The sequence below is a fragment of the Salmo trutta genome, chromosome 27 (assembly GCF_901001165.1).
Source record: "Salmo trutta chromosome 27, fSalTru1.1, whole genome shotgun sequence".
Lineage (NCBI taxonomy): Eukaryota > Metazoa > Chordata > Actinopteri > Salmoniformes > Salmonidae > Salmo > Salmo trutta.
In genome coordinates, this window is record NC_042983.1 from 30,474,669 (window position 1) to 30,494,207 (window position 19,539).

Consider the following 19,539-nt stretch of genomic DNA (forward strand, 5'->3'; position numbering starts at 1 on the left):
TGTCTGAAAATAGAGAAATTCTAGGCTAGTTTGTAGAGTGTAGTAAAGTCTAAGGACAATCCCCACGGGAACAGCATAGGACAGGATACTGTACTGTGATTACGCCAGCTATTGTCCATTGGGAAAGTGATATGGTGTTAACAGTGGAGAACTTCAGGGTCAGTTATCCATTTAGCTTTCACTGAAATGGGTCTTTCTAATGTCAAGGGCTCATAGTTGTACTCTGAGATGTTTAAAATGTTCATGATAGCTTGAACTATTCTAAGCTCATGGGAGGAAATTAGTAATTTTTTTATTTCATAATTGGAAACCTATAGACACGTACAGGGCCGGATTAACGCAGAGGCTTTACCGGGGCTAAAGCCCAGGCCAGTGGGGGGCCGAAGATGCAGGAAAACAAAAAATGTAAAGGATAGAAATTTCTATGGTTGGTTGCGGCTGCTGGTTTGCCTTTTGCAGATTTCAAAATACAATTGCTGGAAAAACACAGTTTGGTGTTTTGGGGCTATAAAAAAAACAAAGCCCTGGGGTCCAAAGATTTCTTAATCCGGCCCTGGTCATGTCTCCCCCCATTTGTCCTGATGAATTATGGAATATGCTCAATATCAATACTCAAGAGGAAAGGTAATCCATGTTTATTTTTAAGCACCTTGCTCTGATACCTTTCTCTGTGGTGACACAAATCAAATTAAACTTTATTCGTCACATGCGCTGAATACAACAAGTGTAGACGTTACTGTCTAGTCTGTGCTAGCAAAACAGTCCTGTAATGTAGCATCTGTATCATCTGACCACTTCCGTATTGAGCGAGTCACTGGTACTTCCTGCTTTAGTTTTTGCTTGTAAGCAGGAATCAGAAGGATAGAATTGTGGTCAGATTTGCCAAATGGAGGGCGGGGTAGAGCTTCGTATGCATCTCTGTGTGTGGAGTAAAGGTGGCCTTAAAATTTGGTAAAACGGATTTAAGTTTGCCTGCATTAAAGTCCCCGGCCACTAAGGGCGCCGCTTCTGGATGAGCATTTTCTTCTTTGCTTATGGCCTTATAGAGTTGGTTGAGAGCTGTCTTAGGGCCAGCTTCGCTTTGTGGTGATAAATAGATGGGTACGAATTATAAAGATGAGAACTCTCTTGGTAGATAGTGTGGTCTACAGCTTATCATAAGGTACTCTTCCTCAGGTGAGCAATACCTTGAGACTACTTTAATATTAGACATCGCGCACCAGCTGTTATTGACAAAAAGACACACGCCCCCACCCCTCGTCTTACCAGAGGTAGCATCTCTGTTCTGCCGGTGCATGGAAAATCCCGCCAGCTCTATATTGTCCATTTCTTCGTTCAGCCACTTCTCGGTGAACATAAGATGTTACAGTTTCACGCAAAAGGCGTGAATCTGGGCCTGTTCCAGTGAAAACAGGATATTTTTCTCGTCGGACTCGTTAAAGGAAAAAGTTTCTTCCAGTCCGCGGTGAGTAATCGCTATTCTGATGTCCAGAAGTTATTTTCTGTCATAAGAGACAGTAGCAGCAACATTATGTACACAATAAGTTAAAGGATCAGAGGGAGATTTCATATGGTTTAAGCCAGTTTGCTACAGCAGAAAATGTATCCTGCAACAACAGGAAATGTGAGTTATGTGGATTATAATGGACATTTTTTGTGGGGGTTGATAAATAGACTACAAGTTTGCATTTCCTGCTGTGCAGGAAAATTCGCAGCAACAAAACAGTGATCAAATTAAGATACTACATCTGTACCTAGTAGACGATTAAGAATTTGCTCAAAATGAATGGTATGAGAGTAGATTCTACTCTACATCCACCTACGATGCTTGGCAGTCATATTTTTTTCTCCAAATTAATTCGAAATGCTTGTTCATTAGACAATTCTCACTTGTTTGTTAAAGTACAAAGGCAGCCTTTTCTTGACTTGGAGGGCTGATCTATGAACAGTTTGGATTATTTGTATTATAAAATCTAGAGTCGATTGCATGTAAGTAACATAATAAAAAAGTCCCCATTTTAAAATCTGTCAGTTTGAACTAGAGACCAGTTGTTTTTTTTAATAGGATGCGTCTAAATTCACAGCATCCGCCGATATCGCACTTCCGCATCTGCGGTGAAAGGTGGCAGAGCTAGAGAGGTGTTTTGTCATTCCATGAGACATCCTGAAAATCGACCTTCTCACGAAAACGCATGTAGCGTCCGAACGGTTTCACCTACAAACTATTATGACCACTCTATGGAAAGGGGAGACTCTCACGAACACGATGTTGGTATGCGTTTTCCACAAGTGTCACGGGAGTCGTCTAAAGGTAACCGGAACCGGTTTTAAAGGATGAAGGTGTCACGCCCTGACCTGTTTCACCTGTCCTTGTGCTTGTCTCCACCCCCCTCCAGGTGTGGCCCATCTTCCCCACTTATTCCCTGGGTATTTATACCTGTGTTTTCTGTCTGTCTATGTCAGTTCGTATTGTTTGTCAGGTCAACCAGTGTTGTAGCTCAGCTGCTGCTTTTCCCTAGTCTCTCTTCTCGCCCATTGCCTGTCCTGACTCTGAGCCAGCCTGCCTGACCTCTTTGCCTGCCCCTGAGCCTTCCTGCCGTCTGGTGCCTTTGCCCCTACTCTGGATTACTGACCCCTGCCTGCCTTGACCTGTCGTTTGCCTGCCCCTGTTGTTGTAATAAACATTGTTACTTTAACACAGTCTGCACTTGGGTCTTACCTGAAACGTGATAGAAGGTAGTTTTGTGCCTACCCAAAAAAGGGTTTAAATGTGTAAAAATATACAGTATACGTATGTGTATATATATATATATATACACATACACACACAGTGGGGAGAACAAGTATTTGATACACTGCCGATTTCAGGTTTTCCTACTTACAAAGCATGTAGAGGTCTGTCATTTTTATCATAGGTACACTTCAACTGTGAGAGATGGAATCTAAAACAAAAATCCAGAAAATCACATTGTATGATTTTTAAGTAATTCATTTGCATTTTATTGCATGACATAAGTATTTGATGCATCAGAAAAGCAGAACTTAATACTTGGTACAGAAACCTTTGTTTGCAATTACAGAGATCATACGTTTCCTGTAGTTCTTGACCAGGTTTGCACACACTGCAGCAGGGATTTTGGCCCACTCCTCCATACAGACCTTCTCCAGATCTTTCAGATTTTGGGGCTGTCGCTGGGCAATACGGACTTTCAGCTCCCTCCAAAGATTTTCTTTTGGGTTCAGGTCTGGAGACTGGCTAGGCCACTCCAGGACCTTGAGATGCTTCTTACGGAGCCACTCCTTAGATGCCCTGGCTGTGTGTTTCGGGTTGTTGTCATGCTGGAAGACCCAGCCACGACCCATCTTCAATGCTCGTACTGAGGGAAGGAGGTTTTTGGCCAAGATCTCGCGATACATGGCCCCATCCATCCTCCCCTCAATACGGTGCAGTCGTCCTGTCCCCTTTGCAGAAAAGCATCCCCAAAGAATGATGTTTCCACCTCCATGCTTCACGGTTAGGATGGTGTTCTTGGGGTTGTACTCATCCTTCTTCTTCCTCCAAACACAGCGAGTGGAGTTTAGACCAAAAAGCTCTATTTTTGTCTCATCAGACCACATGACCTTCTCCCATTCCTCCTCTGGATCATCCAGATGGTCATTGGCAAACTTCAGACGGGCCTGGACATGCCCTGGCTTGAGCAGGGGGACCTTGCGTGCGCTGCAGGATTTTAATCCATGACGGTGTAGTGTGTTACTAATGGTTTTCTTTGAGACTGTGCTCCCAGCTCTCTTCAGGTCATTGACCAGGTCCTGCTGTGTAGTTCTGGGCTGATCCCTCACCTTCCTCATGATCATTGATGCTCCACGAGGTGAGATCTTGCATGGAGCCCCAGACCGAGGGTGATTGACCGTCATCTTGAACTTCTCCCATTTTCTAATAATTGCGCCAACAGTTGTTGCCTTCTCACCAAGCTGCTTGCCTATTGTCCTGTAGCCCATCCCAGCCTTGTGCAGGTCTACAATTTTATCCCTGATGTCCTTACACAGCTCTCTGGTCTTGGCCATTGTGGAGAGGTTGGAGTCTGTTTGAGTGTGTGGACAGGTGTCTTTTATACAGGTAACGAGTTCAAACAGGTGCAGTTAATACAGGTAATGAGTGGAGAACAGGAGGGCTTCTTAAAGAAAAACTAACAGGTCTGTGAGAGACGGAATTCTTACTGGTTGGTAGGTGAACAAATACTTACGTCATGCAATAAAATGCAAATTAATTACTTGTAGATTCCGTCTCTCACAGTTGAAGTGTACCTATGATAAAACTTACAGACCTCTACATGCTTTGTAAGTAGGAAAACCTGCAAAATCGGCAGTCTATCAAATACTTGTTCTCCCCACTGTATATAAACACTACCGTTCAAAAGTTTGGGGTCATTTAGAAATGTCCTTGTTTTTGAAAGAAGAAATTATAATTTGTCCTTTAAAATAACATCAAATTGATCAGAAATATGGTGTAGACATTGTTAATGTTGTAAATGACTATTGTAGCTGGAAACGGCAAAAATATTTCATGGAATATCTACATAGGTGTACAGAGGCCCATAATCAGCAACCATCACTCCTGTGTTCCAATGGCACGTTGTGTTAGCTAATCCAAGTTTCATTTTAAAAGGCTAATTGATCATTAGAAAACCCTTTTACAATTATGTTAGCACAGCTGAAAACTGTTGTTCTGATTAAAGAAGCAATAAAACTGGTCTTCTTTAGACTAGTTGAGTATATCTGGAGCAACGGCATTTGTGTGTTCGATTACAGGCTCAAAATGGCCAGAAACAAAGACCTTTCTTCTGAAACTCGTCAGTCTATTCTTGTTCTGAGAAATGAAGACTATTCCATGTGAGAAATTGCCAAGAAACTGAAGATCTCGTACAACGCTGTGTACTACTCCCTTCACAGAACAGCACAAACTGGCACTAACCAGAATAGAAAGAGGAGTGGGAGGCACTGAGCAAGAAGACAAGTACATTAGAGTGTCTAGTTTGAGAAACAGACGCCTCACAAGTCCTCAACTGGCAGCTTCATTAAATAGTACCTGTAAAACACCAGTCTCAACAGTGAAGGGGCGACTCCGGGATGCTGGCCTTCTAGGCAGAGTTCCTCTGTCCAGTGTCTGTGTTCTTTTGCCCATCTTCATCTTTTCTTTTTATTGGCCAGTCTGAGATATGGCTTTTTCTTTGCAACTCTGCCTTGAAGGCCAGCATCCCGGAGTCGCCTCTTCACTGTTGACGTTGAGACTTTTAAAATGTTAAACTTGGATTAGGTAAGACAACGTGCCATTGGAACACAGGAGTGATGGTTGCTGATAATGGGCCTCTGTACGCCTATGTAGATATTCAATAAAAAATCTGCCGTTTCCAGCTACAATAGTCATTTACAACATTAACAATGTCTACATGGTATTTCTGATCAATTTGATCTTATTTTAAATGGACAAAAAATGAGCTTTTCTTTCAAAAACAAGGACATTTGTAAGTTTCTCCAAACTTTTGAACGGTAGTGTAAGTGTATTTCCTGAGCTGTCTTATATCTCCTAGATGTAGGACAAACACTTCAAAACCTTGTTTCTTATTATTTATTTTTTGACTATTATGCATGTTTTATTTCAAAGCATTTCTCTGGGCTATAGTAGTAAAGGCCAAATTCAATATATATATTTTTTTATACTTAAAGGTGCCCTAAAATTTTTATCAAATAGCTAAAGGATCCATAGTATGACCACACCCAACGGCTTAGACTTTTAAGAAATAATGAATAAGATTATGAACAGGGGAGGTCCTGATCCTAGATCAGCAGCCCTGCTCTGAGACGCTTTATGAATACAGATCTTGGTGGGGTTCCTATCAATTCCAGGTGTGTAGTCAGTCCCAACCATAGGATTAAAGGTGATTTAAAGATTGATTATAACAGAGGATAGCTGTATCATTCTATATCATATTAATTCCACACATGATCCCTGTATCACAGCGGCGTTGTTCTCCAAGGTGAGATTCCTCACGGTGACAGAACCTTTCCCTGTCTCCGGGAGGGAGAAAGGTTGGAATGATGGAGGGATGAGTGATGAATATTTATATCCCTCCATTCTCACCACAAATAGCACATACTGTACAGTACATTCCCCACCAAGGGCAATCTTTTTAGATATTAATACTATAAAACAATCACAAGACGGTTGTGATAGGATTTACTATACAATACAGTGCCTTTCGGAAGTATTCAGACCCCTTGACGTTTTCCATATTTTGTTACGTTACAGCCTTATTCTAAAACTACACAGAATACCCCATAATGACAAAGCAAAAACAGGTTTTTAGAAATGTTTACTAATTTATTAAAAATAAAATGGATAATATAACATTTACATAAGTATTCAGACCATATACTCAGTACTCATATACTCAGACCATATACTCCATATACTCAGTACTTTTGGCAGCGATTACAGCATTGAGTCTTCTTGAATATGACGCTACAAGCTTGGCACACATGTATTTGGGGAGTTTCTACAATTCTTCTCTGCAGATCCTCTCAAGCTCTGTCAGGTTGGATGGGGAGCGTTGCTTGCTGCACAGCTATTATCATGTCTCTCCAGAGATGATTGATCGGGTTTAAGTCTGGGCTCTGGCTGAGCCACTCAAGGACATTGAGACTTGTCCCGAAGCCACTACTGCATTGTCTTGGCTGTGTGCTTAGGGTCTTTGTCCAGTTGGAAGGTGATCCTTCTCCCCAGTCTGAGGTCCTGAGTGCTCTTGAGGAGGTTTTCATCAAGGATCTCTCTGTACTTTGCTCTGTTAATCTTTCCCTCAATCCTGACTAGTCGCTCAGTCCCTGCCGCTGAAAAACATCCCCACAGCATGATGCTGCCACTACCATGATTCACCGTAGGGATGGTGCCAGGTTTCCTCCAGACGTGACGCTTGGCATTCAAGCCAAAGTGTTCAATCTTGTTTCATCAGACCAGAGAATCTTGTTTCTCATGTTCTGAGAGTCTTTAGGTGCCTTTTGGCAAACTCCAAGCAGTTCTGTCATTTGCCTTTTACTGAGGAGTGGCTTCCATCTGGCCAGTCTACCATAAAGGCCTGAATGGTGGAATGCTGCAGAGATAGTTGTCCTTCTGGAAGATTCTCCCATCTCCACAGAGGAACTCTAGAACTCTGTCAGAGTGACCATTGGGTTCTTGGTCACCTCCCTGACCAAGGCCCTTCTCCCCGATTGCTCAGTTTGGCCAGGTGGCCAGCTCTAGGAAGAGTCTTGGTGGTTCACACTTCTTCCATTTAAGAATGATGTAGGCCACTGTGTTCTCGGGGACCTTCAATGCTGCAGAAATGTGTTGGTACCCTTCCCCAGATCTGTGCCTCGACACAATCCTGTCTCGGCGCTCTACGGACAATTTATTTTACCTCATGGCTTGGTTTTTGCTCTGACATGCACTGTCAACTGTGGGACCTTATATAGACAGGTGTGTGCCTTTCCAAATCATGTCCAATCAATTTAATTTACCACAGGTGGACTCCAAGTTGTAGAAACATCAAGGATGATTAATGGAAACAGGATGCACCTGAGCTCAATTTCGAGTCTCATATCAAAGGGTCTGAATACTTATATAAATAAGGTATTTCTGTTATTTTTTATTAATGTGCAAACATTTCTAAAACCCTGTTTTTGCTTTGTCATTATTGGGTTCTGTGTGTAGATTGATGAGGAATTGTTTTTATTTAGTGACTTTTAAAATAATGCTGGTAAAAGTCAAGCGGTCTGAATACTTTCCGAATGCACTGTATGTACAAGGTGAAATTCATTGCATTTATGGATGACCGGTGTTCTTTTACATCACATTTAAGCACACGCACACACAGACACGTCAGTGTAACTCCACCATCAAGAGGCTGAGAGTGATATATGATATCATTCAGGGAACAGATCTTCTCTGGTAAACATTATTCTCTAAATTGGTTGTCCATTGAGGCAGGTAGTAAGTGGGGGGAGAGGGGAGGGGAAAGCTGTCCCAATCTCCCAACCTTCATGTTACCCACAGCTGCAGTACATATGAATCGTGACTTGCCTCAGTACCTAGCTCTGCTCCACATACGTGTGGGTCCCATGAGCCCAGATCATTTACCACAGGTAAATTCACCTCCAGCAGACATATGATTTCAGCACGGTCATTTGTCAATAATACCCCACCCTAATGAAGCCGTGATGTTCCTCTTGGCACGTAGTATTCAGATATTTAAATACAGATCATAAGAAAGCGGAACAGAATTGAATTCCCCACATGGATGCTACTAAGATATGCTCCAGCAGTTGTCCCAAAGTACATGCACAAACATTTCCTTAATGATATGCGCTTGTGCCTGGTGCCCAGCGTGTATTAACTCTTCCCGGCTGATAATAGGGCCTCTTTTTAAGTAAAGATTGAATTGAGAGTGTGTCCCTTTGGCCATGTGCTAATGATCAACCACTGGGGAGGGATTCTGCGTTAATAAAACATCAGCATGCCAGACAGCAGGAATGCTCCCACTGTTCCAAGTGCGCCCCACTGAATCCCAATGCGCCCATCTCCAGGAGGAGGGCGAGTCGCTGCTCTCCGCCACGTTTCACTACACTACAGGGAGACTCCACGCTTAGTGCTATACCTGAACCATGTTGACGTTGACGCATAATATTAGTATGATTTGAAATATCGGACATAAGGGATAATAAAAACATGATTTGGTTCTAGGCCAAGCGCAAAGAAACCGATATTGTGTGTGTGTGTGTGTGTGTGTGTGTAGGCATGTTTGCATGCATGTACGTGTGTGTGTGTGTGTGTTTTATATGTGCGTGCATTAATTTGTGTGTGTGCTTGTATTTCTGTCTCTCAGCCAATGTACCTTTAGTTAGAAGCATAGCGTTCATTGTTAGAATACTTCAAAATGTCAGACCCTTACGAGACACTATATGACCCCCATCATCTTCTGTGCCAAATAGACACCAGCAGCTTCACTGACACAGTGACAGCTGTGGTGGGTCCCACATCCAGCACGCAGCTCAGGGACTCCCTCACTGACACACCAGGTGGGAAACTAGTGAGATGAACACAAGTCTTGTAGTAGTAGTATAGAGTATGATCACCTCAAACTGTATATGAATTCAAAGTATTGTAGTCAGGGTACTTTTAGTCTCACTAGGCACACACTAGGATTGCAGTTGTAATATGATGTTAGACAACATCTGGAGAGCATTGGTGTGTAGCTGTTGAAGTTAATGAAAGAATACCTGCCTCATGAGTACACAATAAACCTCTCAACCTAACTACCTCATTACTGGCTCAGTAAATGCTCTCCAATTGCTCCCTCAAGTGTTGCTTGTGGCAACTGACCAAACCTCCACTATACCAGTCACTGTGCCAGTCTCTGCCAGTCCCGACCAGACAGATAGCCCATCCTTAAACACAGTGACCTCGCCACCCCTGGAGGTAACACCCCCCACAACCACAGTGAAAGCGCAGCCGAAAGGTAAGTACCCAGATACACCGGAGGAATCCCTGACCTCTGACCTTGGACCCTTACACTACATTAGCTTTGACACCTTTTTTTCTGTAAATGTCTTTTTGATATTGTTTATAGATCTAAATGTGTGAATATTGGTTAGACTATTCTTGCAATGCATCCACCTTGGACATACTGATAGTCACAGATGTTTCTATGACCTATCATTTAGTACATTTGACAAACGTTTGGGACTATAAGGATAGCGAAACACGCCTCACTTGAAACCGATGTATAAGAGTGACAGGCAAGAGGATCAGAAATCCTCACTGTTTGTCAGATAAAACTCAAAGAAGCCTGTAGACCAACTATTTACACCCATTACCTCTTTCAGTGTGGATCACGACTGCTGGAGGCCATAGAGTGCCTTAATCTCCCCGGAGGTTGCACTGGGGTAAAGAGATTAAACATGATTACTGGGCTAAAGTAGTCCTTAAGGCACGATACAGTATGTGGGCCTTGATGCTGCTCTGTTAACATCTCCATGTGCTAGGGTACTTACACTTCAGGGGTTCCTGTCTTGTCAGCTACTAGCTTACACTTAGTTGTGTCTCCCAGAGGCTGGGTGAGTATTAGAATAGAGCCTTGTTTTTTTTACTCACTGTACAGAGCCCACATTTGTAACCCCCAGATATAAAGAGACAGTGGGAGTGAATAGGGGAGTTTGGAGAGTATGGAATGCATACTTTGACAGGACCAATGATGATAAGGTAACTCTATCATTCTATGCTGTTTTTTGTCTATTTTGACAGAGACGGTTTGTAAATACTGAAGGTGAGAAGTTGGCCAGGTGTTTTCTACTCTTGTTTGGAAGATGAAATACCCAGCAGGCTCACTATTTCTCAGGAACTGGCAGCATGTTGATCTTATCCCAGGGATTTCTAGAACACAGATGAGTGTAGCTACTTTGATTCCCTTGGGAATGTTTGATAGGAAAAAGAACGCAACAGAACATTTCCAAAGTGCTTTGTGGCTTTTTACTTTTAAATGAAATGGCCATTCTGTTTGTTGCCCCCTTAGCACCTTCCTCCTGCTTAGCAAGGGTGTGATTATATCCACCGGTGCATTGTGTGCTGCCCGCCCAGCTAGTGCTATACCTCACACCGTGCTGCCACTGGACACAATCAACAGCCAGGGGCGATAAATCATGAAATACGCTATCATTGTGTAACATCATCTCTTTCTGGAGCACAAGGTTGAGCCAGCATTACTGTGCTGGGGGCCAAACCTCAAGCATTTCTGATCACCAATTGAATGAACAGCTGCTAAAAATTTCACAAGCTGAGAGAAGACCGGTTGTGATAAGGGAGACCAAAACAGGCAAAATTATGGAGCCCGTGGAGATAGATACATACATGAAACCATTACAGGATGGAGGCACAGAACACTGTGCCTGAGGTTGGGCCACAGGGCAGATGCAATGGAAGTGATGATATCAGGGCATGGGGTATTCCATTTCTACTGATACTGACTGAAATGGGGGAAAAGTTGGCATTGTCACTGGACAATGCCAGCGAGCCAACATCAATATATTATAGATATAGTGGTTATTATGCCATCTTGACAACTCATGATTTTTCTGTACACAATTGCAGTTACTCAATCATCTGAAGCAGCTGACATCACATTTGATGCAACCATTCCAACATCAGATGGATTTACTCAAACACTAGACAGCACAATGACAACTTCTTACAAAGGGACCTCTGACACCAGTCCCACAGCATCTGACACCAGTCCCACAGCATCTGACACCAGTCCCACAGCATCGGACACCAGTCCCACAGCATTGGACACCAGTACCACAGCATCTGACACCAGTACTACAACATTTTACACAGTGACTCCAACATCTGACATATTTACCACAACTTCTGGCACCGTTACCTCAGCATCTGATGTATTCACTTCGACATCTGGTGTGCCCTTTCTGGCGTCGGACACAGTTACTCCAGCATCTGATATAGTAACACCACTAATAAATGGATTTACCTCAGCACCTGATGCTGATACCTCAGTATCTGCTACATTTATTCCAGCATCTAATGGAGATACACTCGTCTCTGACGTGGCTACTTCAGCATCTGATGGACTTATCTCAACACCTGATGGAGCTATTTCAATACCAGGAGCAGTTCCTCCACCTCCCGACACAGTTACTTCAGCAGCTGAACCTCTTTCCCGGGCACTGGGTGGAGCTACCACCCAAGTACCAGACAAATCTACACCTGATGCTGCTACACTAGCTCCTGATACAGTTACGCCTGATGCAGCTGTTCCATCCCCTGACACAGATACCTTAACATCTGATGATCCTACCCAGGCACCTGATGTAGCTACTACAGCTCCAGAATCATCTTCAGCAACCCCAGCTCCTGACACAAGTGATCAAGCTCCTGACTCAGTTGATCCAGCCCGCGACTCAGTTGATCCAGCTCCCGACTCAGGTGATCCAGCTCCCGACTCAGGTGATCCAGCTCCCGACTCTGGTGATCCAGCTCCCGACTCTGGTGATCCAGCTCCCAATTCAGGTGATCCAGCTCCCGATTCAGGTGATCCAGCTCCCGATACTGGGGATAGTTAGAAAGGGGAAAATAAAGAAGAAAATGTTAAACAGGAAACAGGTACATTGTGATATATATTTTTTCTTCCATTTATAAGTTTATGCATATTCCATCAGTAAACTATGGTAACACTGCAAATATTGAAGGAACCACATTTAGAATGAACAATATTATCCTCTAATATGCAGTTGTGTATGCATTCTATATGCTGCTAATATGCAGTCATGTCAGTAAGGTGTTATGACCTTCATACAAAGTGTTGCCTTAATGGGTTCATCAAATAGTTGGGGGATAATACCTAAAGGTTCATTCGACACTAATAAAGAATGAGTAAACAGTTTGAACTTGCTATTTATTCTGATCTCTCACGATCTCTCTGGTGTACATAGTTACCCCCAAAACTGAAGCCAAATGGGAAAGCAAAGGGAAGGTGAAAAAGAAAGAGACAAAAAAAGGTATATTGATCAACAGTAGTCTAGTAGTGTTTGTACTGTATGCTAATTTTGCTATCATTAGCATGTCAATTTGTAGCGGTGTCGGTAACCATCCATTTAGAATTCCCTGAACCCACTCACGGTGACTCAGCAATGGGGTTGAAGTTGACGTGTTAGTTGCCTGGTTGCTGTAGGAAAACATCCCCACTGGGGGGTCAGAGTGCAAATAGATAATTGATGGACAAAATAGGAGTAGAAAAGCATTGACACATTTTTTTGGCTGAGCCCATGTCCCAGTAAGATACCTGATCCATGGTTTCATGAGGCTATTGACTCAAAGCACCAGGCTGCTAACATGCATTAGGAGTAGTGTGTGTGTGTGTGTGTGTGTGTGTGTGTGTGTGTGTGTGTGTGTGTGTGTGTGTGTGTGTGTGTGTGTGTGTGTGTGTGTGTGTGTGAAACCTAATGTATTTTTGTTGTTGACATGTTACAGAATGGGCCACATAGTATTGTGTGGGTGATTCTGTCACCACTTAGACTCCACTCATCAGCTGTAGATTAACCAGTATTGAAAACTAGTTTTGGACGGTGATTACTATCACTTCAGGGTTGTGTTCATTAGGCACTAAAACTGAAGAAAACAGACTGAAACAAATTTTTGTTTTCAGTTGTGAAAAAAACATTACACTTTTTTTCCCATTGCATTCCCTAATATACACATCCCTAGTAAGGCCTCTTACTGCTGGTGAGGTGGATTGTCTGATTGGGAATGAGATGTTGTTCTGGTAGAGCAGTAAATAGCTATACTTTGTTAATTACTGAACGTTGTAATGCACAATGCTGTGTGTTAATGGGTAGATTTACATGGTTGATAACTATTTATGGATTGTATGCTGTCTTTGTCTGTGAATCCTGTGAGATGTCTGACAGTGACTCACTATTAGCAGGTCGTAACCTCTTGTGTTTGGCAGACATTTTGATTTTAGTGGTCCCTATATTTCAGCGACTGCGTAGTAGAGGCGTGTTCACATTGGCATGTTAGTATTAGCTATAACTCAGTTAAATATATGCTTTATTTCTCAAGCGGTTGTCAAACTGTTGATTCCTGGTGGGTCCAAATACAGCCAGTCTAAGGTTGCATACGTCCAGTTTCAAGGTAAGAAATAATTTCCCGCATTAGATCTGTTAGGACAAGACAACTGTGGAAAAATGGCCAAAGTTTGTCCATTATTTTCCTTTATTCATTCATCTTTTGTTGTTTCCATGCGTTTCTTTGTTGCATTCTGTTTGTTTCACAAGGTAAGCAACTCATTTCCATTCCATTTTAGTAATACTGTCGTTCCTTTTTATTGTGAGCTTAATGAAATCTCACAACCCATAGCGTCTATGTTTCCACTGATTGCGTAATGTCATTAGTGTGGATGTCTGTTTGAACTGTGGATTAATTTGAGACAGTGGCCATTCTTTCAACAAACTCTAGGGTAATTGGCCCATTCATATTTGATAAGCTGTTCTTGCCCCCCCCCCCCCCACCCCCCCATCCCACTGCTCTACTCTGTGGCACAGCATGTCTTCATATTGCACCAGCAGCATCTTCAAAATAACGTGTCAATAATAAATCCCCTCTAAACAAAGAGATGTAACATGATGCCTGATTAAACAACTAAACCATAATCTAAATCTCCTTGTAAATTTAGCATTATTTAGCTTCTTGTAGTATAATGGAACAAACTGCTAATGCATAATAAGCTCCATTATGACAATCAATTGATCAAGACTGTAATGCAAAATTACAAACAAAATTGAAAACAACTTATTTGGTGTATTTGCTCTACCATTAATTACATGTTACACCTCTGTAAATCAATGTACAGTATTCAGAGGCCGGATCGTTAGCTGGTTAAATAATGCAGATTTTGACTTATTGAGGTCAATGGCTTTCCCATGGGGCCACAAAGTCAGGAACTGGTTTCATAATTCAGGTCTATGGAGCCGGCTATGTCTTATCCATTTGGCTTTTGTATAATGAGTGAAACAGTTAAGTTGTACACTCTTAGAAATACATTTGCTATCTAGAACCTTGAAGGGTTCTTCGGCTGTCCCCATAGGTGAACCCTTTGAATAACCTTTTTTGGTTGCATGTAGAACCCTTTCCACAGTGAGTTCTACATGGAACCCAAAAGGTTCTACCTAGAACCAAAAAGGGTTCTCCTATGGGGACAGCCAAATAACCTTTTTCTAAGAGTGTAGAGTAAATAACTGAGTGCTACCTCAGTTTTAATAGGACCATTCCTCCTCCTCCTCCTCCTCCTCCTCCACTAACCCTACTCTGCTCTTTCTCCTTGTCAGACTGTGAGTGCTATGGCCACTCGAACCGCTGCAGTTATATTGACTTTATCAACATCGTGACTTGTGTCAGCTGCAAACACAACACTAGGGGGCAGAACTGTCAGCACTGTCGACTGGGATACTTCCGGAATATCTCTGCCGAGCTGGACGATGACAACGTTTGTATAGGTCAGGACCTCTCATCAGTTCCTTCATGTACATTACACAATGATATGCACAGTGGAAAATGTTTGATAAAGGCAAAACAAGACAGATGTATCATTGTGTATTGCCTTCAATCCCTACTAATCACCTGCAAATCTGTGTTGTCTCCTGTATGACCCCTTGCAGGTCAAGAGTATTAAAGCATGATCCTTTGAGCCTATAACAGCTAAATATAATCATTATAGCTAGCTAATCATTTATTCAGAAAAGGTTGAAAACATTGCAATTCATACCATAATAGCCTAAAATGCTAAGGAGTTACAATTACACCTGCTGGATCTAAATGAATCAGCATACAATGTTTGTAAAGCAGCATATGTAACAATACATGAAGGTACCCTGTCTAAAGGTGTTAACTGTTACGTTGTTAAGTATACTTTAAATGCTCTTTTCACATCTATATTAGAATTTTGTTGGTGGAGCCCAATGCCATGCATCCTATTCGACTCCCCATTTATCATAGGTAAGATGAAAAAATGACTGTAACTAAAGAATACAGCCAGTGCCTAAATTAAATGTAACTGTTGAACAATTTTAAACAGCATGCAACATTCAGGTGCATTTATAAACAAATTATTTGTAAACCAAGAAAATTACAATTACACAATTTCAACCAATGAGGTTTAATGATTATACACTTTTCAGCCCTTTTATAAACCCTTGATTAACATTTTACTACACAAATACAGTAGCACAACACAAAAGTACTCCACAGTGCCAAGCCAGAATGACACAATGGCACACTGACACCTACTGGAGGATCTATCATACACAACAGCAATACTGTTAGTAAGTCGTGATCTATTGGACATTCAACATTTTGCAATGGAATCAAAATCAGGAAGTTTTCTTACTTGGCAAGTTCCCCCGTTTCAGTCCATTTCCTTCTGTTTGGTAGCGAATGTAGACAATCCTGTCCTACCTTGGGAAAATGCTGAACGTTTGAACAATGAAGTCAGCTGAGCTCTTATCAATGTTAAAAACTACGTTTATGATATTTTATCCAAATAAGTTTGTCACAGAATCCAGTGTCAGTGTTATAAGATACAGCTGTGAAGTGGGCCTAATGTTTTCAGGCAAAGGATAAGACATGTACTAAAGTAATATAATATTACAGAGAAATGGTAAAGCAACGCCTCAGGCTGTCAAAGTTTCCTCAGGCTGAGAGACGTGTCAGGGAGTAAAAAAGTTAAAAAACCACAATGTTCCTTCATGTAAAATGATTAAACGTGCATAGAATGGTCAGTATAATACTACTGACATGTTGATGTAGGTCTATGTGACCAGGGCTAGTAACACCGCTGTTTCCACTAGATTGATGAGCACTTAGCTTATTTAGATGTGCTGTGTTGCATTTCTACCCTCACTAAAACAACAATGTCTTGTTAATCCCTTTGTGCAGAGTGTAACTGTAACCAGCTGGGGTCCATCCACGCCCGCTGCAACGAGACAGGGTACTGCCAGTGTAGGGATGGCTCCACTGGGCCGAAGTGCGAGGACTGCCTGCCTGGATACAGCTGGAGACAAGGCTGCTCCCGTAAGGAGTGTGTGTGTGTGTGTGTGTGTGTGTGTGTGTGTGTGTGTGTGTGTGTGTGTGTGTGTGTGTGTGTGTGTGTGTGTGTGTGTGTGTGTGTGTGTGTGTGTGTGTGTGTGTGTGTGTGTGTGTGTGTGTGTGTGTAGGGGAAGTAAAATGGAGGATAGTGTTCTGAATTGTAGCCTAAAGTTGAGAAGTTTGCCAATGGATTGGTAATCAATGCACAATGAGCGCCATGAGTCCTTCGCAAGGTTGTGTAACAATCTAGCAAACTTTACTGTATAATCACTAATTCAAGAGAAAATAAGAACTGTACAGATAAGGTCAGAACAGGTGTCCTGTTAATGTACAGGAACTGTTGCCAGAACCAGAGTATCCTGTATTGTTTCTAGGCTTGAGGCATTCAGCGGGCCACTTAGTTTCCTCCCTCCTTATTCTCCATCTCCTCCCTGTCTCCCCCCGTAGCCAACGTCTGCGACGACGACATGCTGCTGTGCCAGAATGGAGGCACCTGCTTCCAGAACCAGAAGTGTCTGTGTCTCCCAGAGTACAAGGGCCTGCTGTGTGAGCAGCTGCTCTGTGAGGGAGAGAGGGGCTGCAGCGGTGCCTCTGCCTCCTACCTCAGCCTGGTTGCCATGCTGAGTTGCCTTCTAGCCAACGCCCTGCTTAGACTAGTCACTGCTTGCTGAGCTACACCCGGGACAGCTGGAGTACACCTGGCTACATTTTTGGGACCCGCCATTCGCAGTGCTTAGCTCAGTCTAACTGCTGTTGCATTCTGGGAGAATGTTTGAGGGCTCCAGCCCCCCGGTCACCTTCGCCACGATGAGACAGAGAGTTCCTCTCTCTATGAAAGCCAGTGCTGAAAGAACTTATACCAAAAAAACTAAATAACTATCTTAGAAAAGTTTAGAGCGAATTGTATTGTCGTACATTTAAGTTTGTTCTCACTGAAATACTGCACTTATCCAACTTGTTTTCTGAACAGAGATGGCTGTAATCACTGCTGAGGCCTACTAATGCCAAGTTTATCTTACTCTCAAATTCACGTTTCCTTACTTTGCTGCATAGTTTATTTGTTTCCTGGAACAGTCATTGAACTGAAAAGTGGAGAAAAAGTAGTACTTTTTTTTTTTTTACCAGAGTTGATGTTTCAGTAGCTTGTGGTGGAGAATCAATTGTCGCATGGAAATCATGAAGCAAAGAGAGAGAGTATAACCTATCCAAATCAAACAAATCTATGTATGAATATTTTTTGGTAGAAATTGTTATTTTTGTTCCAAGTAAACGTTATCATTCTGAAGAAAATGACCCATGATGAGCTTTTTATTATTGTAAACCTTCCTGAGAATGTGACTGTTAGATGATGTTCCTGATGCCATTGCATACAGACAGTTGAAGGAATAAAGCCTGAAGGTCTGAAAGTTGAAGAATTCAGTCCAAGGTTTTATCCATCTCTCTCTCTCTCTCTCTCTCTCTCTCTCTCTCTCTCTGTCTCTCTCTCTCTCTCTCTCTCTCTCTCTCTCTCTCATAGGTGAAAATAATACTTCTGGAGGAACACATTTCTGGAACCTAGGTTTAAATATTTATTTTTACTTGTTATTACATTACACGTTGAGATCACAAACGAGCATTATCACGTATGTCTCTAACAAAACATGTACAATGCTAGAGCTACAATTAGGTGATTGATTTAGGTCACACAATTTCAAACCATGACATTGATACTACAGTATTATGATATGAAACCATGACATTGATACTACAGTATTATGATTTTCTATGTATCCTTATCCTGAGCATCAGAAACCTGGTATGCAAGGGACATCATATCTGGATATTTCTCATGAAATTCTGTTTTGAAACTGCATATGAAATGTGAGAGCCCATATCCAAAATGAACAAGATCCCAGCTCTGGATTTTAGCAGCCAAGGATTTGTTGGATGACAGTTGTAGAGCACAAAATAAGATTGAGACACTACAAATCCTCAATGGAAGAAGAGCACCGCAGTCAGAAAATAAGGTATGCAAAATCTTCTATTTTGTGTTTGTGATTTTCCAAAAATCAATCTTGGTTTAATAAAATGTATATGATAGAGAGCTTATTAATTAATGTTGTCATGTTCTGACCAGTAAAGGGTTTATTTGTTATTGTAGTTTGGTCAGGACGTGGCAGGTGGTGTTTGTTTTATGTGGTTCGGGGTTTGTTGGGCTATGTATTATGTAAGAGGGGTGTTTGTTTAGAGTGTTCCGGAGTTTTTGGGCTATGTTCTTGTTAGTTTATTTCTATGTTAGTTCTAGTCTTTCTATGTCTATGTTTAGTTAATGGGGTTGACCTTCAATTGGAAGCAGCTGCTCCTCATTGCTTCTAATTGAAGGTCTTATTAAAGAGGGGTGTTTTTGTATGGGATTTGTGGGTAGTTGTCTCCTGTTTAGTGTCTGAGCATCTGATAGGACTGTTAGTGTCGTTTTGTGTTTGTTTGTTTTTCCTTCTTCACATTAAAAAGAAGATGAGTTCCCGCTGCGTTTTGGCCTGATCCTTACGACACCCGTTACAGAACTACCCACCACCAAAGGACCAAGCAGCAGCGGAGGAAGGAGCAGCAGGTGGACTACAAGGAGTCCTGGACTTGGGAGGAGATCCTAGCTATAAAAGGACAATGGAGGAAGACTGGAGAGGACCGGGAACGCTATGCAGGTACACAGGGATTGGAGCACCGGGGAGAAGGATGGACATGGGCGGATGAACGAAGATTTTGGGAGGACAAACGAAGGAAGCTGGAGGAGACAGAGGCAGCCCCAATATTTTTTTTGGGGGGGGCACACGGACAGATCAGCGGAGCCGAGGATGGAACCAGAGCCAGTCGGGGTG

The 19,539-nt window shown here is 42.3% G+C and overlaps 1 protein-coding gene across 2 annotated transcripts in view; it reads left to right on the top strand.

Annotated features, from left to right (window-relative positions):
• Positions 1-18,096, top strand: part of ntng2a (netrin g2a) — a 73,725-nt gene extending 55,629 nt beyond the window's left edge. Inside the window, exons 6-8 of one of the 2 annotated variants that reach the window (XM_029717776.1) lie at positions 14,929-15,096; positions 16,535-16,669; positions 17,132-18,096. In XM_029717776.1, the coding sequence (XP_029573636.1) occupies positions 14,929-15,096; positions 16,535-16,669; positions 17,132-17,355 (527 nt within the window). In that variant the 3' untranslated portion in view covers positions 17,356-18,096. Of the gene's footprint in view, positions 1-11,176; positions 12,827-14,928; positions 15,097-16,534; positions 16,670-17,131 lie in introns of those variants that run through there. The other variant, XM_029717775.1, reaches the window with a different exon arrangement.
• Positions 18,097-19,539: the final 1,443 nt, after the last annotated feature.